We start from the raw sequence: 24776 nt of genomic DNA, 5'->3' as shown, positions 1-24776 counted from the left end.
TCTGAATACTTCCGACTGCACTGTACACTACATGACAAAAAGTATGTGGACACCTGCTTGTCAAACATCTCATTCTAAAATCATGAGCATTAATATGGAATTTGTCCCCACCCTTTGCTGCTGTAACAGCCTCTACTCTTCTGGGAAGGCTTTCCACTAGATGTTGGAACATGCTGCTGGGACTTGCTTCCGTTCAGCTTCGAGCATTGGTGAGGTCGGGCAATGATGTTGGGCGATTAGGTCTGGCTCGCAGTCGGCGTTCCAATTCATCCCAAAGGTGTTTGAATGGGGTTGAGGTCAGGGCTCTGTGCAGGCCAGTCAAGTTCTTCCACACCGATCTCGACAAACCATTTCTGTATGGGCCTCACTTAGTGCACGGGGGCATTGTCATGCTGAAACAGGAAAGGGCCTTCCCCAAACGGTTGCCACAAAGTTGGAAGCAAAGAATCATCTAGAATGTCATTGTATGCTGTAGCATTAAGATCTCCCTTCACTGTAAGTCAGGGGCCTAGCCCGAACCATGAAAAACAGCCCAAGACCATTATTCCTCCTCCATCAAACTTTACAGCTGGCACTATGCATTCGGGCAGGTAGCTTTCTTACACCTCTCCAGACGATGCTTAGTATTGCACATGGTGATCTTAGACTTGTGTGCGTCTGCTTAGCCATGGAAACCCATTTCATGAAGCTCCCAACGAACAGATCTTGTGCTAACGTTGCTTCCAGAGGCAGTTTGGAACTCGGTAGTGAGTGTTGCAACTGAGGACAGACAATTTTTATGTGCTTCAGCACTTGGCGGTCCCGTTTTGTGAGCTTGTGTTGCCTACCACTTCACAGCTGAGCCGTTGTTGCTCCTAGAAGTTTCCACTTCTAAATAACAGCATTTACAGTTGACTAGGGCAGATTTAACAAGCTGACTTGTTGGAAAGGTGGCATCCTAGGATGGTGCCACGTTGAAAGTCACTGAGCTCTTCAGTAAGGCCATTCTACTGACAATGTTTGTCTATGGAGATTGCATGGCTGTGTGCTCGATTTTTATACACCTGTCAGCAACGATTGTGGCTGAAATAGCCAAATCCACTAATTTGAAGGGTGCCCACGTACTTTTGTGTATGTATGTGTGTGTATCTACCTCAATTACCTTGTACCCCAGCTCACCGACTTGGTACATGCACTCCCTTTTTATATAGCCATGTTATTACCTCGTACCAAGTCGATGTGCTGGGGTACATGTACTCCCTGTATATAGCCATGTTATTACCTCCTACCCCAGCACATCGACTTGGTACATGTAATCCCTGTATATAGCCATGTTATTACCTCCTACCCCAGCACATCGACTTGGTACATGTAATCCCTGTATATAGCCACGTTATTACCTCCTACCCCAGCACATCGACTTGGTACATGTAATCCCTGTATATAGCCATGTTATTACCTCGTACCCCAGCACATCAACTTGGTACATGTAATCCCTGTATATAGCCATGTTATTACCTCGTACCCCAGCACATCAACTTGGTACATGTACTCCTGAATATAGACATGTTATTACCTCGTACCCCAGCACATCAACTTGGTACATGTACTCCCTGAATATAGCCATGTTATTACCTCCTACCCCAGCACATCAACTTGGTACATGTAATCCCTGTATATAGCCATGTTATTACCTCCTACCCCAGCACATCGACTTGGTACATGTAATCCCTGTATATAGCCACGTTATTACCTCCTACCCCAGCACATCGACTTGGTACATGTAATCCCTGTATATAGCCATGTTATTACCTCGTACCCCAGCACATCAACTTGGTACATGTACTCCCTGTATATAGCCATGTTATTACCTCGTACCCCAGCACATCAACTTGGTACATGTACTCCCTGAATATAGACATGTTATTACCTCGTACCCCAGCACATCAACTTGGTACATGTACTCCCTGAATATAGCCATGTTATTACCTCCTACCCCAGCACATCAACTTGGTACATGTAATCCCTGTATATAGCCATGTTATTACCTCCTACCCCAGCACATCAACTTGGTACATGTACTCCTGTATATAGCCATGTTATTACCTCCTACCCCAGCACATCGACTTGGTACATGTACTCCCTGAATATAGCCATGTTATTACCTCGTACCCCAGCACATCAACTTGGTACATGTACTCCCTGTATATAGCCATGTTATTACCTCGTACCCCAGCACATCAACTTGGTACATGTAATCCCTGAATATAGCCATGTTATTACCTCGTACCCCAGCACATCAACTTGGTACATGTAATCCCTGAATATAGCCATGTTATTACCTCGTACCCCAGCACATCAACTTGGTACATGTACTCCCTGAATATAGCCATGTTATTACCTCCTACCCCAGCACATCAACTTGGTACATGTACCCATGTTATTACCTCCTACCCCAGCACATCAACTTGGTACATGTACTCCCTGTATATAGCCATGTTATTACCTCCTACCCCAGCACATCAACTTGGTACATGTACTCCCTGTATATAGCCATGTTATTACCTCCTACCCCAGCACATCAACTTGGTACATGTACTCCCTGAATATAGCCATGTTATTACCTCGTACCCCAGCACATCGACTTGGTACATGTACTCCCTGAATATAGCCATGTTATTACCTCCTACCCCAGCACATCGACTTGGTACATGTACTCCCTGTATATAGCCATGTTATTACCTCGTACCCCAGCACATCAACTTGGTACATGTACTCCCTGTATATAGCCATGTTATTACCTCCTACCCCAGCACATCAACTTGGTACATGTACTCCCTGAATATAGCCATGTTATTACCTCCTACCCCAGCACATCAACTTGGTACATGTACTCCCTGAATATAGCATGTATTACCTCCCCCAGCACATGAATGTACTCCCTGAATATAGCCATGTTATTACCTCCTACCCCAGCACATCAACTTGGTACATGTACTCCTGAATATAGCCATGTTATTACCTCCTACCCCAGCACATCAACTTGGTACATGTACTCCTGTATATAGCCATGTTATTACTCCCCATACCCCAGCACATCGACTTGGTACATGTACTCCCTGAATATAGCCATGTTATTACCTCCTACCCCAGCACATCAACTTGGTACATGTACTCCCTGAATATAGCCATGTTATTACCTCGTACCCCAGCACATCGACTTGGTACATGTACTCCCTGAATATAGCCATGTTATTTTCTACATCCTGTATATAGCCATGTTATTTTTACTCCTTATTGTTATTCACTGAGTGTTCATGGTGACACTATTTCAATTATCACTAATCACATTTCCATCCACAGTTTTTATCCAAGTAAAGTCATACATATGGTATATATAAATAATCACGACAGCTGTGATGGAAACTGAACGTTATGGTAAAAGGTTATGAATGCAGACAGATAATGTCTGTTCCACATGGTGTGATTTTTGTGTCGGTAAAATGAATGATGTGAGAACACGGTGGAGACGCTTTGTGCGCAAATACTGATATAACATCCAAATGGAAGTAAACTTGGAGTCACTCCATTTATGTGGTGTGTGTGTGTGTCCATTTATGTGGTGTGTGTGTGTGTGATCTTCACTCTGACTCGTGTGGAAAGCATGCTGTTTATTAGGCTACAGATGAAATAAGTTACGATGAACTTCACAGGTTGGTGAAAGTGCAAGGTGATTCTTTCCATTAGATACAGAGGGTCTTATTCTGTTGACATGATAATCGATGCTTGGCTGACGGCAGACAAGCTAAAAATATATATATATATATATTTTTTTTGGTTCATTAAAATCTCATATAGGTTATACCTGCGCTCTAGCCAACAGAGCATAGATATCGCTGTTGGCTAGAGCGCACGTGACGATACCAGTGGGCACACTCGCTATATAATGCAACATTATTTTTGTGAACGAATCATCAGTAGTGTTGAAAATGTAAACCACTTCAACTCCCATGTACCGAATAACTTTTTTTAAAATTCTGTGCTTGGGAATTGAGCTGCAAAAGGTGTTTTTATGTGCGCTATGTCACCACGCACAGCCTTTTATCTGCAAAGAGTCCATTTGATTGAAACAACTCAGGTGGTAATATGGGTGTATTGTTTTTATGCAGAGGTTTGAATATTCATATTAAAATCTGTCTCCAATTGGATGGAAACCTAGCTATTGCCTAATTGACGTATTCAATTGAATGTCATTAATCAGTATCAAATATGGGGTGAAGTTAAGCTACCCTACTACCAATTTCTCATCATAAACAAGTTTTCTCTGTTCTGGGATTGTAGAGGGAGTCTGTTTTACAACTGAAGTAGCCTGCAGATTTCACACACCTTCCCTTAAAGGTATTCTTAGAGAGCATCCTGTCAGAGTCCCGGGAGATGGCATAGCTTCTGTACTTGGAAAATTCCTAAATTCCCTCTGGAAGCCAACCACAGTTATTTAAGTAATGCTTTAAAGAAGCCGTAGCCAGTCTTTCACCAGTGAACTTCTTGACACAATGCTCGCTTAACCCGGAAGCAAGCTGCACCAACGTGATGGTGGAAACACTGTACACTTGGCGATTGTGTCAGAGTGCATTGCGCCCGGCCTGGGATCAAACCAGGATCTGTAGTGACGATGCAGTGCCTTAGACCGCTACGCCACTCGGGAGTTGTGTACACTTAAAAAAAATATGTGTGTGTGTGTATATATATATATATATATATACATATATATACATACATACATACATACACTACCGTTCAAATGTTTGGGGTCACTTAGAAATGTTCTTGTTTTTGAAAGAAAAGCGTTTTTGAAAGAAAATAACACAACATTTATCAGAAATACAGTGTAGACATTGTTAATGTTTATTGTAGCTGGAAATGGCTTTTTTAATAAAAAAAGAAAATGTAATATCTACATAGGTGTACAGAGGCCCATTATCAGCAACCATCACTCCTGTGTTCCAATGGCACGTTGTGTTAGCTAATCCAAGTTGATCATTTTAAAAGGCTAATTGATCATTAGAAAACCCTTTTGCAATTGTTAGCATAGCTGCAAACTTTTGTCCTGATTTAAAGAAGCAATAAAACTGGCCTTCTTTAGACTAGTTGAGTATCTGGCACATCAACATTTGTGGGTTTGATTACAGGCTCAAAATGGCCAGAAACAAAGACCTTTTCTAATGAAACTCATCAGTCTATTCTTGTTCTGAGAAATGAAGGCTATTCCATATGAGAAATTGCCAAGAAACTGAAGATCTCGTACAACGCTGTGTCCTACTCCCTTCACAGAACAGCGCAAACAGGCTCTAACCAGAATAGAAAGAGTGGGAGGCCCCGGTGCACAACTGAGCAAGAGGACAAGTACATTGGTGTCTAGTTTGAGAAACAGACGCCTCACAAGTCCTCAACTGGCAGCTTCATTAATTAGTACCCGCAAAACACCAGTCTCAACGTCAACAGTGAAGAGGCAACTCCGGGATGCTGGTCTTCTAGGCAGAGTTCCTCTGTCCAGTGTCTGTGTTATTTTGGCCACCATAATCTTTTTTTTTTGTGTTGTTATTCGCCAGTCTGAGATGACTTTTTCTTTGCAACTCTGCCTAGAAGGCCAGCATCCCGGAGTTGCCGGTTGACGTGTTTTGCGGGTACTATTTAATGAAGCTGCCAGTTGAGGACTTGTGTCGCGTATATTTTTCAAACTAGACACTCTAATGTACTTGTCCTCTTGCACCGGGGCCTCCCACTCTTTCTATTCTGGTTAGGGCCAGTTTGCTCTGTTCTGTTTTTCTTATTGTGTTAATTTTTATTATTATTATTTTAGTCTACTTGGTAAATATTTCCTTCTTTCACTGCACTTTTGGTTAATGGCTTGTAAGTAAACATTTCATGGTAAAGTTTGTCACATGCGCCAAATACAACAAGTGTAAAGTTAAGATTTGATATAAATATAAAACAAAAATGTACCCCCTTTTTCTCCCCAGTTTCGTGATTACAATTTTGTTTCATCTTTTGCCTTCAGAACAGCCTCAATTGGTTGGATCATGGACTCTACAAGGTGTCAAGTATTCCACAGAGATGCTGGCCCATGTTGACTCCAGTACTTCACACAGTTGTCTACTTTGCTGGATGTCCTTTGGGTGGTGGACCATTCTTGATACACATGAAACTGCTGTGCATGAAAAACCCAGCAGCGTTGCAGTTCTTAACACAAACCCCTGCGCCTGGCACCTACTACCATACCCTGTTCAAAGGCACTTAAATATTTTTGGCTTGCCCATTTACCCTCTGAATGGCATAAATACACAATCCGTGTCTCAAGGCTTAAAAATCCTTATTTTAACCTGTCTCCTCCCCTTCATCTACACTGGTTGAAGTGGATTTAACTGGTGACATCAATAAGGGATCAAAGCTTTCATCTGGATTCACTTGGTCAGTCTTTCATGGAAAGAGCAGGTGTTCTTAATATTTTGTATACTCAGTGTATAATTTTTTTCCGCACTCAGATATTTCTCTGTTAGATACTGCTCATTCTGATATGTCTTAATTTTTTTATAAACTTTTGGATGATGTGTGTATTATTATTGTAATGCTAGATTTTGCTGCTCTGTTGTAGCTAGAAACATAAGCATTTCGCTGCACCTGCGATAACATTTGCAAAACTGTTTACTCCACCAATAAACTTTGAATTAAGACTCATAGGCAAGAATTTCACCAAGACACCCTACCCTGTCTAATTTGAAAGCTAGTTGTAACACTACCTACCTCTATTATGAGGAGGAGAGAGGCCTAGATTGGACAGGGACTGTGTCATGTGTTCTTCACCGGTAAGGCAACTTAGAGATAGACGACACACATGAATGAAGGTACGTGGGAAAGGTTGCTCAAAGTAGTTTACTGTACCACACCTTACTACAGGTACTATTGACCTGGTTGGCAGCTCGTATGCCTTTGTTTGTGACTGGCACTGTTGGCTCGGCTGATTGGAGAACTCACTCTGCTTAAACACAGTGGGAAAAAATACTACCCTGTCAGTTGAATAGGGGAAGAGCACGTTCGGAGTAGGGAACTCCTTCAAGACTGTTGGAAAAGCATTCCAGGTGAAGCTGGTTGAGAGAATGCCAAGAGGATGCGAAACTGTCATCAAGGCAAAGGATGGCTACTTTGAAGAATCTCATCTCAAATATATTTTGATTTGAAAACCTTTGGTTACTACATGATTCCAAATGTGTTGTTTCATAGTTTTGATGACTTCACTTATTTTACAATTAAAAAAATAAAGAAAAACCCTTAAATGAGTAGGTGTCCAAACTTTTGACTGATACTGGCCAAAGGGTAGGCTAATGGGCTATATACATTCCTGATAATCCCAGTCAGTCTTCAGTGAGAGTGAAGAGCAAGTAGGGCTGAGAATGGCCATGGACCTCACCATACGATATTATCACAATACTTAGGTGCTGATACGATATGTATTGCGATTCTCAAGATTTTACACTGTGTACAAAACCATTAAGGACACCTGCTCTTTACATAACATAGGTCAGGTGAAAGCTATGATCCCTCCACTTGTTAAATCCACTTCAATCAGTGTAGATGAAGGGGAGGAGACCGGTTAAAGAATGATTTTTAAGCCTTGAGACAATTGAGACATGGATTGTGTATGTGTGCCATTCAGAGTGAATGGGCAGGACAACAGATTTAAGTGCCTTTGAACAGGGTATGGTAGTAGGTGCCAGGCACACCAGTTTGAGCGTGTCAAGAACTGCAATGCTGCCGGGTTTTTCACGCTCAACAGTTTCCCTTGTGTATCTAGAATGGTCCATCACCCAAAGGATATCCAGCCAACTTGACACAACTGTCGGAAGCATTGGAGTCAACATGGGCCAGCATCCATGTGGAACGCTTTCAACACCCTGTATAGTCCATGCCCTGACAAATTGAGGCAGTTCAACTCAATCTTAGGAAGGTGTTCTTAATGTTTTGTACACTAGGTGAATATGTATTGTGATTCGATGTTCCAAACATATTGCTCTCTATATGTCTGCTGCAAGAGAGACGAGACAGCATGGAGAAAAATGAGTTTTGATCAGTCAGGGAAATAAAAGCACCGACGACATGTTTACTCACCATAAAGAAAAAAGCAGATGGATAACAAGCTATACGATGAAAAATACAGCCACAGTTATCTAACACTACTATCTAACACTAACACTACTACTTCGAAGGCAGACTGAGGCCGCCAACAATGGTATCCATTCAAATCATTTCGACTGTTGTGTGATAAAATATGTTTTTATTATAACATGTTTGTTTTAAATGTTTCTTTTGCAGAATGAAACCAGAGTTCTCCGTGTCAAGGTTGTGGCAGGCATTGATCTGGCAAAGAAAGACATTATCGGAGCCAGGTGAGCATGAGCTAGGCTGTGTTTCTGTGTGTTTGGCTACCACTGCTGCCCTGTTGAATTCTCTAGAACATTCCAAAGACATTGCGCCAAACCTAGACTAGTAAACCTTGAGCCAAACCTAGATTAGTAAACTTTGAACCAAACCTAGATTAGTAAACCTTGAGCCAAATGTTCTCAATGATTACTAAACTGACTTTACTTCCAAGTCACATGACCCAGATCCATAAGTTAAGAGAAAATGAGGTATAGTCATATCCATTTTACCCATGGATTTCTACCAAGGTTTTCTTTTGAGAAATTGTGCGTGAGCTTTGTCCCCCTCCTCCCCCTTTTTGAAAATGTTTTAAATAAAAGCTTAACAATTTAAATGTGCTTTTATGCTGACAAGATTTAAAAGGTTAATTTAAACAGACGGCCTATTTTCTTTGTGCTTAAATGCAGACAGGGATCAAAGGAGTTGCTTTAAAGCAGTTCTCCCTGTATAATCGTGGTAATATAGAAAACCATCCTGTGAAGACGCATGGATAAGATAACTAACCTGCGTATCTGTTGCTTCATGCTCCATTGTGTAAGATCTGTGTGTTGTTTCTAGTGAATTCCAATGCCCTCCTGACCATTGCAAAAGAAAACAACACAATCACTCATTAGCTTTCTAAAGCGCGCCCTCCCTTTTTTTTAAAGTTAAACATTTTCTACTCTACTCTATTGTTTGTGTTCCGTGGAGTGTAGCAAGGCCTTCTAGTGAGTTGTGTCCCAAATGGCTCCCTATTCGTGCACCACAATAGTAGTGCACCACAATAGTAGTGCACAGTAGTGCATTTATATAGGGAATAGGGTTCCATCTGGGACGCACAGTTAACTCTACTTGTTGGTGGATTACATGCGCTGATATGCAGAGGCATTCACAAAGAGCCAGGGTTCTATAATGGCTGTAGTTGGAGGGGTAGATACATTTCTATATTTTTGTTCAGTATTAACTAGGCAAGTCAGTTATGAACAAATTCTTATTTACAATGATGGCCTACCGGGGAACAGTGGGTTAACTGCCTTGTTCAGGGGCTCTGCTACAGACCTACATACAGCCCCTCTCCCCAGGCTCTGCTACAGACCTACATACAGCCCCTCTCCCCAGGCTCTGCTACAGACCTACATACAGCCCCTCTCCCCAGGCTCTGCTACAGACCTACATACAGCCCCTCTGCCCAGGCTCTGCTACAGACCTACATGCAGCCCCTCTGCCCAGGCTCTGCTACAGACCTACATACAGCCCCTCTGCCCAGGCTCTGCTACAGACCTACATACAGCCCCTCTGCCCAGGCTCTGCTACAGACCTACATGCAGCCCCTCTCCCCAGGCTCTGCTACAGACCTACATGCAGCCCCTCTCCCCAGGCTCTGCTACATACCTACATACAGCCCCTCTCCCCAGGCTCTGCTACAGACCTACATACAGCCCCTCTCCCCAGGCTCTGCTACAGACCTACATACAGCCCCTCTCCCCAGGCTCTGCTACAGACCTACATACAGCCCCTCTCCCCAGGCTCTGCTACAGACCTACATACAGCCCCTCTCCCCAGGCTCTGGTACAGACCTACATACAGCCCCTCTCCCCAGGCTCTGCTACAGACCTACATACAGCCCCTCTGCCCAGGCTCTGCTACAGGCCTACATACAGCCCCTCTGCCCAGGCTCTGGTACAGACCTACATACAGCCCCTCTGCCCAGGCTCTGGTACAGACCTACATACAGCCCCTCTGCCCAGGCTCTGCTACAGACCTACATACAGCCCCTCTGCCCAGGCTCTGCTACAGACCTACATACAGCCCCTCTCCCCAGGCTCTGCTACAGACCTACATACAGCCTCTCTCCCCAGGCTCTGCTACAGACCTACATACAGCCCCTCTCCCCAGGCTCTGCTACATACCTACATACAGCCCCTCTCCCCAGGCTCTGCTACAGACCTACATACAGCCCCTCTCCCCAGGCTCTGCTACAGACCTACATACAGCCCCTCTCCCCAGGCTCTGCTACAGACCTACATACAGCCCCTCTCCCCAGGCTCTGGTACAGACCTACATACAGCCCCTCTCCCCAGGCTCTGCTACAGACCTACATACAGCCCCTCTGCCCAGGCTCTGCTACAGGCCTACATACAGCCCCTCTGCCCAGGCTCTGGTACAGACCTACATACAGCCCCTCTCTGGCTCCAGGCTCTGGCTCTGCTACAGACCTACATACAGCCCCTCTCCCCAGCCCAGGCTCTGGCTCTGCTACAGACCTACATACAGCCCCTCTCTGCCCAGGCTCTGCTACAGACCTACATACAGCCCCTCTCCCCAGGCTCTGCTACAGACCTACATACAGCCCCTCTCCCCAGGCTCTGCTACAGACCTACATACAGCCCCTCTCCCCAGGCTCTGCTACAGACCTACATACAGCCCCTCTCCCCAGGCTCTGCTACAGACCTACAGCCCCTCTCCCCAGGCTCTGCAGACCTACATACAGCCCCTCCCCAGGCTCTGCTACAGACCTACATACAGCCTCTCTCCCCAGGCTCTGGTACAGGCCTACATACAGCCTCTCTCCCCAGGCTCTGGCACAGACCTACATACAGCCCCTCTCCCCAGGCTCTGCTACAGGCCTACATCAAATGAAAATCAAATCGCATTTTATTTGTCACATGCGCCGAATACAACCTTACTGTGAAATGCTTACAAGCCCTTAACCAACAATGCAGTTCAAGAAATAGTAAAGAAAATATTTACTAAATAAACTAAAGGATAAAAATATATAAAATCAAAAAGTAACACAAGAAAATTACATAACAATAACGAGATTATATACAGGGGGTACCAGTACTGAGTAAATGTGTGGGGGGTACAAGTTAGTCGAGGTAATTTGTAAAGTGACTATGCATAGATAATAAACAGCGAGTAGCAGCAGTGTAGAAATGAAGGGGGGGTCAATGTAAATAGTCCCTGTGCCATTTGATTAGTTGTTCAGCAGTCTTATTGCTTGGGGGGGTAGAAGCTGTCAAGGAGTCTTTTGGACCTAGACTTGGCGCTCCGGTACCACTTGCCGTGCGGTAGCAGAGAGAGCAGTCTATGACTTGGGTGACTGGAGTCTTTGACCAGGTTTTGGACTTCCTCTGACACCACTGCCTAGTATATAGGTCCTGGATATCAGGAAGCTTGGCCCCAGTGATGTACTGGGCCGTACGCACTACCCTCTACCCTCAGTCAGATACATACAGCCTAGGTTACTCTGGTTTGGATCCTTTTGGCCTAACCTATTCTATTTCTCCAATATCTTTTTCCCTTCCTCTCAGAATGATTTCCCCCCGTGAAACAGCTGGAAAGGAACAAAGTCCTCACTAGACCAGAGATTACACATTAGTATTACCAGAATGGTTATCTAGTCAAATCAAACTGTATTTGCCACATGCACCGAATACAACAAGTGTATACTTCACCGTGAAATGCTGACTTACAAGCCCTTAACCAACAGTGCAGTTCAAGAAGAAGAAGATATTTACCAAGTAGACTAAAGTAAAAAGTAACAAAATAAGAAAATCAAATAATGAGGCTATATCAGTGTGCAGGGGTACAGGCTAGTTGAGGTAATCTGTACATGTAGGTGGGGGCGAAGTGACTATGCATAGGTAACAAACAGTGAGTAGCAGCAGTGTACAAGAGGGGGTGTGTCAATGTAAATTGTCCTGTGGTGATTTTTATGAATTGTTCTGCAGTCTAATGGCTTGGGGGTAGAAGCTGTTGAGGAGCCTTTTGGTCCTAGACTTGGTGCTCCGGTACCGCTTGCCATGCGCTAGCAGAGAAAACAGTTTATAACTTGGATGACTGGAGTCTCTTTTATGGACTTTCCTCTGACACCACCTATTCTATAGGTCCTGGATGGCAGTAAGCTTGGCCCCAGTGATGTACTGGGTCATTCGCACTACCCTCTGTAGCGCCATGCCGAGCAGTTGTCATACCAGGCGGTGATGCAACCGGTCACGATGCTCTCCATGGTGTAGCTGTAGAACCTTTTTGAGGATGTGAATTTGAGTGTGTCTAGGGTCAAAGCACTTCATGGCTACCGACATGAGTTCCACGGGCTGTAATTATTTAGGCAGGTTACCTTCGCTTCCTTGGGCACAGGGACAATGGTGGGCTGCTTGAAACATGTAGGTATTTCGGTGAAGACACTTGTCAGTTGGTCTGCGCATGCTATTTAGTACACGTCCTGGTAATCCGTCTGGTCCATTGTGAATGTTGACCTGTTTTAAAGGTTTTGTTCACATCAGCTACCGTGAGCGTTATCACACAGTCATCCAGAACAGCTGGTGCTCTCGCGCATTCTTCAGTGTTGCTTGCCTCGAAGCGAGCATAAAAGGCATTTAGCTTGTCTGGTAGGCTCGCGTCACTGGGCAGCTCGCGTCTGGGTGTCCCTAATAGTTTTCAAGCCCTGCCACATCCGACGAGCATCAGAGCCGGTGTAGTAGGATTCAAAGCGTCAATACAGGTTTAAGTTTGCTTGTTTGATGGTTCGTCTGAGGGCATAGCGGGATTTCTTATATGTGTCCGGATTAGTCTCCCACTCTTTGAAAGCGGCAGCTCTAGCCCTTAGCTCGATGCGGATGTTGCCTGTAATCCATGGCTTCTGGTTGGGATATGTACGTACAGTCACTGTGGGGACGACGTCATCGATGCACTTATTGATGAAGCTGATGACTGAGGTGGTGTATTTCTCAATTCCATTGGATGAATCCCGGAACATATTCCAGTCTGTGCTAGCAAAACAGTCCTAAAGTGTAGCATCCGCGTCATCTACCCACTTCTGTATTGAGCGCGTCACTGGTACTTCCTGCTTTAGTTTTTGCTTGTAAGCAGGAATCAGGAGGATAGAATTGTGGTCAGCTTTGTATGCACCTCTGTTTGTGGAGTAAAGGTGGTCTAGGATTTTTTTCCCCCCTTGTTTGCACATGTGACATGTAGGGAAAAATTTGGTAAAACTGATTTGTTTGCCTGCATTTAAGTTCCCGGCCACTAGGAGCGCCGCTTCTGGGTGAGCATTTTCTTCTTTGCTTATGGCCTTCGAGTTGGTTGAGAGCGGTCTTAGTGCCAGCTTCATTCTGTGGTGGTAAATAGAAAGCTACGAATAATATAGATAGTCTGATCAACAGCTTTTCATAATGTACTTGACCTCAGCTTTTCGTAAGGTACCTCGAGACTTCTTTAATATTATAATATTGCGCACAAGCTGTTATTGACAAATAGACACACACCCCCACCCCTCGTTTTACCAGAGGTACTGTCTGTTCTGCCAGTGCATGGAAATCCCGCCAGCTCTATATTGTCCGTTTCTTCGTTCAGCCACGTCTCGGTGAAATATAAGATGTTACAGTTTTTAATGTCCCGTTGGTAGGATAATCTTAATGGTAGGTCATCCATTTTATTTTCTAACGATTGCACGTTAGCAAGAATAATGGAAGGCATTGGGAGTTTAGTCACTCGCCTACGGATTCTCAGAAGGATCCCCGATCTGCGTCCCCTTTTCCGGCGGCGTCTTCACGTAAAAGGTGTGGACTGGGCCTGTTCCAGTGAAAGGCTCGATTAGAATAAGTCAATGCCCATGGAAAAGCAATAACTAGCTGACTTATCCAGAGCGACTTACAGTAGTGAGTGCATGCATTTTCGTACTTGTCTACTGTGGGAATGAACCCACACTCCTGTTTGTTGCAAGCTCCATGCTCTACCAACTGGGCCACACAGGACAACTGTGTAGTGGATCCCACACAACAGGGTTTCCCCATTTTGTGTGTGTGTGTACAGTTGAAGTCGGATGTTTACATACACTTAGGTTGGAGTCATTAAAACTCATTTTTCAACCACTCCACATTTCTTGTTAACAAAATATAGTTTTGGCAAGTCAGTTAGGACATCTACTTTGTGCATGACAAAAGTAATTGTTTACAGACAATATTTAACTTATAATTCACTGTATCACAATTCCAGTGGGTCAGAAGTTTACTTACACTAAGTTGACTGTGCCTTTAAATAGCTTGGAAAATTCCAGAAAATTATGTCATGGCTTTAGAAGCTTCTGATAGGCTAATTGACATAATTTGAGTCAATTGGAGGTGTACCTGTGGATCTATTTCAAGGTCTACCTTCACACTGAGTGCCACTTTGCTTGACATCATGGGAAAATCAAAAGAAATCAGCCAAGACCTCAGAAAAAAATTGTGTAGACCTCCACAAGTCTGGTTCATCCTTGGGAGCAATTTCCAAACGACCTGATGGTACCACGTTCATCTGTACAAACAATAGTACGCATACCGCTCAGGAAGGAGACGCGTTCTGTCTCCTAGAGATGAACGTACTTTGGTGCGAAAGTGCAAATCAATCCCAGAACAACAACAAAGGACCTTGTGAAGATGCAGGAGGAAACAGGTACAAAAGTATCTATATCCACAGTAAAACTAATCCTATATTGACATATCCTGAAAGGCCGCTCAGCAAGGTAGAATCCACTGCTCCAAAACCGCCATAAAAAAGCCAGACAACGGTTTGCGACTAGACATGGGGACAAAGATTGTACTTTTTGGAGAAATGTTCTCTGGTCTGATAACTGTTTGGCCATAATGACCATCGTTATGTTTGGATGTAAAAGGGGGTGTACTTTGCTGCAGGTGGGACTGGTGCACTTCACAAAATAGATGACATCATGAGGCAGGAAAATTATGTGGATATATTGAAGCAACATCTTAAGACATCAGTCAGGAAGATAAAGCTTGGTCGCAAATGGGTCTTCCAAAGGGACAATGGCCCCAAGCATACTTCCAAAGTTATGGCTTAAGGACAACAAAGTACAGGTATTGGAGTGGCCATCATAAAGCTCTGACCTCAATCCTATGAAAAATTTGTGGGCAGAACTGAGAAAGCGTGTGTGAGCAAGGAGGCCTACAAACCTGACTCAGTTACACCAGCTTTGTCAGGAGGAATGGGCCAAAATTCACCCAATTTATTGTGGGAAGCTTGTGGATGGCCACCCGAAACGTTTGACCCAAGTTAAACAATTTATAGGCAATGCTACCAAACACTAATTGAGTGTATAATAACTTCTGACCCACTGGGAATGTGATGAAAGAAATAAAAGCCGAAATAAATCGTTCCCTATACTATTATTTTGACATTTCACATTCTTAAAATAAAGTGGTGATCCTAACTGACCAAAGACAGGGAATTTTTACTCGGATTAAATGTCAGGAATTGTGAAAAACTGAGTTTAAATGTATTTGGCTAAGGTGTATGTAAACTTTCGACTTCAACTGTATATGTATATAAAAATGGCCACCCCCCATTCAAGGGATAACACTGCCACACATTAACCCCTTAGTAGAGCTGTTGCAAAGCCTATCTCAAATCAAATTTAATTTGTAACACACACATTTAGCAAATGTTATTGCGGGTGTCGCAAAATGCTTGTGTTTCTAGCTCCAACAGTGCAGTAATATCTAACAATTGACATCAATACACACAAGCTAAAAGTAAAATAATGGAATTAAGAAATATATAAATATTAAGACGACCAATGTCAGAGTGGTATTAAAATACTAAATACAGTAGAATAGAATTCAAATATACATATGAGATGAGTAAAGCAAAAATATGTTATCATTATTAAGTGACTAGTGTTCCAATATGAACGTGGCCAGTGATTTTAAGTCTATGTACACTCAGCAAAAAAAGAAACGTCCCTTTTTCAGGACCCTGTCTTTCAAAGATAATACGTAAACATCCAAATAACTTCACAGATCTTCATTGTAATGGGTTTAAACACTGTTTCCAATGCTTATTGTAATGGGTTTAAACACTGTTTCCCATGCTTATTGTAATGGGTTTAAACACTGTTTCCCATGCTTTTTCAATGAACCATAAACAATTAATGAACATGCACCTGTGGAACGGTCGTTAAGACACTAACAGTTTATAGACGGTAGGCAATTAAGGTTACAGTTATGAAAATGTAGGTCACTAAAGAGGCCTTTCTACTAACTCTGGAAAAACACCAAAAGAAAGATGCTCAGGGTCCCTGCTCATCTGTGTGAACGTGCCTTAGGCATGCTGCAAGGAGGCATGAGGACTGCAGATGTGGTGAGGGCAATAAATTGCAATGTCCATACTGTGAGATGCCTAAGGCAGCAATACAGGGAGACAGGACAGACAACTGATTGTCCTTGCAGTGGCAGACCACATGTAACAACACCTGCCCAGGATCGGTACATCTGAACATCACACCTGTGGGACAGGTACAGGATGGCAACAACAACTGCCTGAGTTACACCAGGAACGCACAATCCCTCCATCAGTGATCAGACTGTCCGCAATAGCCTGAGAGGCTGGATTGAGGGCTTGTAGGCCTTTTGTAAGGCAGGTTCTCACCAGACATCCCCGGCAAAAACATTGCCTATGGGCACAAACCCACCGTCACTGGACCAGGCAGGACTGGCAAAAAGTGCTCTTCACTGACGAGTCGCGGTTTTGTCTCACCAGGGGTGATGGTCGGATTTGTGTTTATTGTCGAAGGAATGAGCATTACACCAAGGCCTGTACTCTGGAGCGTGATCGATTTGGACGTGGAGGGTCCATCATGGTCTGGGGAAGGTGTGTCACAGCATCATCGGACTGTGCTTGCTGTCATTGCAGGCAATCTCAATGCTGTGCGTTACAGGGAAGACATTCTCCCTCATGTGGTACCCTTCCTGCAGGCTTGTCCTGACATGACCCTCCAGCATGACAATGCCACCAGCCATACTGCTCGTTCTGTGCGTGATTTCCTGCAAGACAGGAATGCCAGTGTTCTGCCATGGCCAGCGAAGAGCCCGGATCTCAATCCCATTGAACACGTCTGGGACCTGTTGGATCGGAGGGTGAGGATTAGGGCCACTACCCCCAGAAATGTCTGGGAACTTGAAGGTGCCTTGGTGGAAGAGTGGGGTAACATCTCACAGCAAGAACTGGCAAATCTGGTGCAGTCCATGAGGAGGTGATGCACTATAGTACTCACACAGATACTGACTGTTACTTTTTATTTTGACCCCCCTTTGTTCAGGGACACATTATTCCATTTATGTTAGTCACATGTCTGTGGAATGTCTCAGTTGTTGAATCTTACGTTCATACAATTTTTTACACATGTTAAGCTTGCTGAAAATAAACGCAGTTGACAGTGAGAGGACATTTCTTCTTTCGCTGAGTTTATATGGGGCAGTAGCCTCTAAGGTGCAGGGTTACGTAACTGGGTGGAAGCCGCCTAGTGATGGCTATTTAACAGTCTGATGGCCTTGACATAGAAGCTGTTTTTCAGTCGCTCAGTCTCAGCTTTGATGCACCTGTACTGACCTTGCCAGGTGAACAGACAGTGGGTCGGGTGGTTGTTGTCTTTGATTTTCTTTTTGGCCTTCCTGTGACATTGTGTGCTTTAGGTGTCCTGGAGGGCAGGTAGTTTGCCCCCGATGATGCGTTGGGCAGACCGCACCACCCTCTGGAGAGGTGATACAGCCCGACAGGATGCTCTCAATTGTGCGTCTGTAAAAGTTTGAGGGTTTTAGGTGCCAAGACAAATTTCTTCAACCTCTTGAGGTAGAAGAGGCGCTGTTGCGCCTTCTGATCCACACTGTCTGTCTGTGAAACTTTCCACCTGCTCCACTGCTGTCCTGTCAATGTGGATAGGGGTGTGCTCCCTTTGCTCTTTCCTGAAGTCCAGCTCCTTTGTTTTGTTGACATTGAGTGAGAGGTTATTTTCCTGGCACCACTCCCAGGACCCTCACCTCCTCTCTCTAGGCTGTCGTCATTGGTTGTTATTTCAATTGGCGAACAACAAGTGGCATCCTAGCTAATACCTACTCACAAGGATTCCTAAATCATTGCTAAGAATAATGAAAATGACTGCACTCAGTAATAGCATCACTGCTATTAGCTTCACCACATACTATGGAACACCGTTTGGGTCTTTGCGTATCAAAAGGTACAGGAGCACTGTCAAAGCTGTACAAAAAAATCTACAAACAAGCAATCACCAGCCACAAACAATGTTTTTAATTCCAGGAACCTACAGTGCTGGCCTTTTAAATTTTTATTTTTAAAGCTAGCTAGCTCATTGTTTGCATCAATGTTCTTCCCCAAAAACATAGCAAAGCTACAATCTGTTTCAGTAGCTCTAGTTAGCTAGCTAACTATATAGCTAGGTGTCATCTAAAATAACCCTAATTTACAAGACAGTTATTATTTGATTAATGGTGGTCGGACCCATTTTATGTGAAACTAGCCACAATAAGGATTAGCCACAACAGTGGACTTTGCTGTTAGCCTTCAAAATAAAAAGTATAGCATAATTCTACTATTTGCATTCATTTGCATAACTGTCAATGATATACTTTTATTTTGAAGGCAACCCCCAAATTCCACTATTGTGACTAATCCTTATTAAGGCTAGCTTCACAATATGTAACCCGGTCCTTTCGAGCCTCACTAGCCAGGTGAAAGCTAGTTGGCTGCTTATAACGTTAACTTCGGGCAACAGGGTTAAGTAGCTGGCTAGCTATTTATTTTCATGAACTGAAGTTCAATTTCAATAGGTGAACAACAAGTGGCAACCTAGCTAATACTTACTGAAGGATTCCTAAATCATTGCTAAGAATAATGAAAATGACTGCAGTTTCTACTGGTCATTGTTTTAAGGCTTGTTGTATTGGTGCTAGCGAGGTACCAAGCTAAAGCTAGCTAGCTACCCCAGAAGTTGCGGTCGAACAAATAATGCTTTATTATCAACGCGGTATTGTAAACGCATCGTTCGTGGCCGGTGTTTGTTTGTTTACAGATTTTTTTTTGTACAGCTTTGACAGTGCTACTGATAGTAGTGGTGGCGCTTGGCTTGCACGTGCAAATTCAGAACACACAACATTCTATAATAGAACTGTGTTATTTTACGTCTCAAATTAAAAGCTTAATGCTTCAAATAGTGTTATTTGACGTTTATCTTTTTTGACACGCAAAGACCCAAACGGCATTCCATAGTATGTCGTGAAGCTAATAGCAGAGACTCTATTACTGTGTAACTTCGGTAGGGCAACATCTGAAAAATAGCGCACTTGGTAGTGTGTACCGGGGCTCCACCAGTCGGCGAAAGCCAACATCACCCACGACAGAGAACGGTTGATTGTCAAGGGCAATGCATTTCATTATCTTGGCGTTAATGGATTTCACCCCTGAGTTGTCTCGCTGAAAATGTTCTTACTCTTTCAAATGACTGCTCGATCCACACAGAAGACATTGTGGGCTAGGTTGGGAATGCTGTGTTGCACGTGTAGCACAACATTTTCCGTGGCATCATTACGTTATATAGATATGCACTGCAGCTTTGACATCGGTTTTGCACCCAACTAGACATCGGGCTGATACCGATGTTGCAATTTTTAACTAATATCATCCGATTCCGATATATTCATGAACTTATATTGTGCATCCCTAGTAAGATAAGTTGAATGCTTCCCCAAACTCACACGCTGCCAATTCAGTCTTCATAAAAAACATGGAGGCAATTATTTTATAGTCAGATTTTCAAGCAAGGTAAGACATGCCTCATAATATGAAGTAAAATGTTAAGGGTTCAAGCAATTAAGTATGTTTTCAAAATGCATACTGTCTCCAGCTCACAGCGTAAAGTGGTGTGGGATAGCATTTTCTATCATACCCCCAAGACATGCTAACCTCTCACCATTACAATAACAGGGTAGGTTAGTGTTTTATATCATACCCCCAAGACATGCTAACCTCTCACCATTACAATAACAGGGTAGGTTAGTGTTTTATATCATACACCCAAGACATGCTAACCTCTCACCATTACAATAACAGGGTAGGTTAGTGTTTTATATCATACCCCCAAGACATGCTAACCTCTCACCATTACAATAACAGGGTAGGTTAGTGTTTTATATCATACACCCAAGACATGCTAACCTCTCACCATTACAATAACAGGGTAGGTTAGTGTTTTCTATCATACCCCCAAGACATGCTAACCTCTCACCATTACAATAACAGGGTAGGTTAGTGTTTTATATCATACACCCAAGACATGTTAACCTCTCACCATTACAATAACAGGTTAGGTTAGCATTTTACATCATACCCCCAAGACCTGCTAGCCAGTATTTTTTTTCTTTCTCCCAGTCAATTTAGACAATTTTATTTGTCTTTTAATTTTTTGGTGGCCAAAAGCCGGCAATTACCGGGTAACGGAAACACTGCTCTATAGTCTCATTGTTCTGTCATTACAAGTAACAAAATATGAACCAAATGTGTTATAAAGACTCATGTAAATACTGTTCAGACAGTGTACCAGGCCACACAGGCTCAAACCCACTATATTGCCTGTCCTTACTACTCCTGACTCAGCTAAATCACTGTGACATCAGGAGCCTGCCTGGTCAGTAGTCCTGTACTGCCAGCTTCAATCACTCAACAAAACAGGCAGTCAGTTTCACAAACCTGAAATTCTAACTTGGTAACAGATACCACAGAGGCAGCGAAACTGCTTCCATGTGTACATTCATGACATTGGACTACACCCAGCTGAATTACCCTCTGTTTTATTGACAAACACTGAGGCTTAAAATAGAAGTGTGTGTGTGCGTGCATTTTGTGCTTTAAAAAGAATATATATATATATATATCAGGCTTGTTTTATTATAGTTGCTAAAAACTGAGCAGAAATCTCTGTGGTTTGGTTTTTAGAGAGATCATCTGTAGCTAGGCTATTACCCTGCTTCCTCAGAAGAGCTTGCCTGGTGCCCCAGACAGTCTCCTCCTCTGCCTCGAGGGGAGGAAGACTCTCAAGGGAGAGCAAGAACAACAAGATCATGGCTGCTCTCCAGCCCTCAATTACTAATTAAAGTCTCCCTGCTGCTGAGTCTAATTGTGTGTTTATGTCAAAGTCTGATCCTTCTTGACTAAACAATGGAAATACTGTGTTGCAGACTGAGAGGCTCCTTGGCCCCTGTGTCTGTACTGTATCGCTGCTACAGACGGGAGTCTCATTGGCCACTGCTCTGTCTCTCTCTCTCTTACACACACACACACACACACCCTCTTTGATGAATGCTTGTAGAAGCACAATCGGCATGTCACTCGGTTCAAAAACCTAGGAGTTACTGTAATGCCTCAAGGCCTCGCATTCAGGCCCATGCGTTGCCACAGGCCCAGGCGTCGGCCCAGGCGTCACCCCTGGCCACAGGCCCAGGCGTCACCCCTGGCCACAGGCCCAGGCGTCACCCCTGGCCACAGGCCCAGGCGTCACCCCTGGCCACAGGCCCAGGCGTCACCCCTGGCCACAGGCCCAGGCGTCACCCCTGGCCACAGGCCCAGGCGTCACCCCTGGCCACAGGCCCAGGCGTCACCCCTGGCCACAGGCCCAGGCGTCACCCCTGCAGCACACTGTCTTGAGACAGTAGCCCTTTGCTGTCATTACCTTGAGCATGAAGGTCTCATCATCATGTCTTAATAATAGTCTCTTCTTTTCCCTTCTCTCTCTGCAGTGATCCCTATGTCAAGCTGTCTCTCTACCTTGCGGAGGAGAACAGAGAGCTTGCCTTAGTCCAGACTAAAACCATTAAAAAGGTAACCCCTGGGCACAATAATGTTTGATTTTTATCAATTGATCAGGAAGTCTTTGTCTGTAGTTTGTTATCTAATCCTCTGGCGTTTCCTTCTTATGTCCTGTGGTTTTTAAACAACAACAATCAGAGTTATTTTTTTGATTGTTGATGAATCTGAGCCGAGAAAGTGTTTCCTGTTTGCTGTTTACACTACTGGGCAAATGTGAATTGTATTGTGTAGAAGCCAGTTAGAGGGAGGATGAGGACCAGCTAGAGACGGCCCCAGAACACTACTGTAGTCTGACGTGAACACCTTTCCCCAATATTAATAAGGCTATGTGGGTGAACTCCCTTACCACCAGAGGGAGCTGTTTCATAGAGTTCAGCATATCAAGGTAATAATACACACAATCTGAGGGACCTCTTGAGGGTATTTTGGAAACCCTGTTTCAGGATTCTTAATATTGTCGTGTTCTAGGCGTGGCCTAACCTAACTAACAGGATTGTGGAAGAAATTAGCTAAAAAATAGCATAGAGGTGTTTTTTTATTTGATTTGAAACCTGACATCACAAGAAGGACAATTCCTTCCATCTTCCTTCCTGTCAGAATTAAAAACAATACGGATGCCACATTATTATTCCCAACCACCATCCTCTCCCTCTCTGGGTAAATCTCCTGTGATGATGGCCAGAGAGACTCAGTTTATCCCCTTCCTTCCTGCAGCCAGCCTTCCTAGCCCTCCCATGAAGTCAGCCGTATGCTGTTCATGGCCCTGGCAGGGATATAAATAGCTGACAATGTGCTGCTATGTGGAGCAGAAGACCCTTTTATTTCAGTCACTGTGGGTTTATGAAGGTGTGCTGCTGCCGCAGTCAAAGCACTGTGCAACCTGTGCCTCGTGGCAATATAAGGCTAATTCTGGGCCGGTATTCATAACACGTCTCTCAGAAGGATTGCTGATCTAGGATCAGGTCCACCTTGTCCGTTATGATCTCAAAGCCCAAACTTATACTAGATCAGACAATGTATGAGATGGACCCAGGATTGATTGTAAACTCTCCTAAGAAACAGGTCAAAGATTGTCCCTGACAGCGATGGATGTATCACATTTATCAGTGCCGTTCTGCTAATATCAGATACCACATAGAGGGTTTCTCTTTGCTCAAGCAGCAAGGTGACCCAGGACTGGATCCATCTCTTAACATATTTTGCAGTGGTTCTCCTGTTTGGCACGGAACCTTATCCGAATAGATTTGTATGATGTGTCTTCTCAGTCTAAGAGGAGGTAGAGAGACACTTCCATCATGGTGGGAGATATCACAAAGAAGTTATTTTAACAGAGATGATACTTTATCAAGGATGTAGATTAATCAGACTACCTTGTAAAATTAACATTGTGGTGTTCCTAAACTTCATTGACATTCTGGTGGGTCTCTTATTTTAATAACCAGAGGTTATTAAGTGAGTCTTCTCACTTAGTTTACAGACTGATTTTAAAGAAAGTGTAGACTATTTGTTTCACAGCATGCAGGAAACGCACCAACTCATCAGCCTCACTGAACTTGTTTATCTATTCTTTTCTTTCAGACTCTAAATCCCAAATGGAACGAGGAGTTCTATTTCAGAGTGAGTTTCTTTACATTTACAGTGTCTTGCAAAAGTATTCAAACCCCTTGGATTTCTTCACATTTTGTTTTACAAAGTTGGATTAAAATGTATTTAATTGTAATTTGTTAACATTCTACACAAAATACTCCAACATAAAATTTTTAAAAATAAATATATATATCAAATGTCATAAATATAGTTGTTGCATAAATATTTAGCTCCCTGAGTCCATACATGTTAACAACACCTTGAAGAAGAGCTTGAAGAACTGTCAAAAGAATATTGGGCACAATCCCGGTGTGCAAAGCTCTTCGAGACTTCCTCAGAAACACTCACAGCTGTAATCGCTGCCAAAAGTGCATCTACAAAGTATAGACTCAGGGCTGTGATTTACTTCTGTAAATTATATTTCTCTATTTAATTTTCAATAAATTTGAAAACATTTCTAAGAACATATTTTCATATTTTCATTTGTTCATTGTGGGGTATTTTGTGTAGATGGGTGAGCTGTCATTATTTTATGTTTTATTCCATTTTCTAATCAGGTTGTAACACAAAATATGGAATAAGTATCTAGGGGTATGAATACTTTCTGAAGGCACTGTATGTAAACACATTATACCATCATTGTCCTTCTCCATTTTTGTTCAAGGGTCTGGTGCTGCTACACCCCATTTTATTGCCATTCAACACTACTATGGAAAACTTCCAGCCCTCAAACTATGTCATCCAATGGACCAATTGCATTGTTTACAAGTCCATCCACACATATGTGATTCACCCAGCTGGCCATTCTTAGAGGAATAATTGTTCATTCAGTGCTAGTGTTAGCGAGTACATTCAGAGCTAGCGTTAGCGATTTACGTTCAGCTGTAGCCTAGTGTGAGCGATTTACATTCAGCTGTAGCCTAGTGTGAGCGATTTACATTCAGCTGTAGCCTAGTGTGAGCGATTTACATTCAGCTGTAGCCTAGTGTTAGCGATTTACATTCAGGGCTAGTGTTAGCGATTTACATTCAGGGCTAGTGTTAGCGATTTACATTCAGGGCTAGTGTTAGCGATTTACATTCAGGGCTAGTGTTAGCGAT

At 43.4% G+C, this 24776-nt stretch overlaps 1 protein-coding gene across 3 annotated transcripts in view; it reads left to right on the top strand.

Annotated features, from left to right (window-relative positions):
• nedd4l (NEDD4 like E3 ubiquitin protein ligase) overlaps positions 1–24776 on the top strand; it is a 112654-nt gene that overhangs the window by 3467 nt on the left and 84411 nt on the right. For all 3 annotated transcript variants that reach the window (XM_042326486.1, XM_042326485.1, XM_042326484.1), the window contains exons 2-4: positions 8347–8420; positions 22020–22101; positions 23668–23706. In XM_042326486.1, the coding sequence (XP_042182420.1) occupies positions 8347–8420; positions 22020–22101; positions 23668–23706 (195 nt within the window). The remainder of the gene's footprint in view (positions 1–8346; positions 8421–22019; positions 22102–23667; positions 23707–24776) is intronic.

This window comes from Oncorhynchus tshawytscha, linkage group LG09 (assembly GCF_018296145.1).
Source record: "Oncorhynchus tshawytscha isolate Ot180627B linkage group LG09, Otsh_v2.0, whole genome shotgun sequence".
Lineage (NCBI taxonomy): Eukaryota > Metazoa > Chordata > Actinopteri > Salmoniformes > Salmonidae > Oncorhynchus > Oncorhynchus tshawytscha.
Note: the sequence above shows the minus strand (reverse complement) of the source record. Positions and strands in the feature narration are given on the sequence as shown.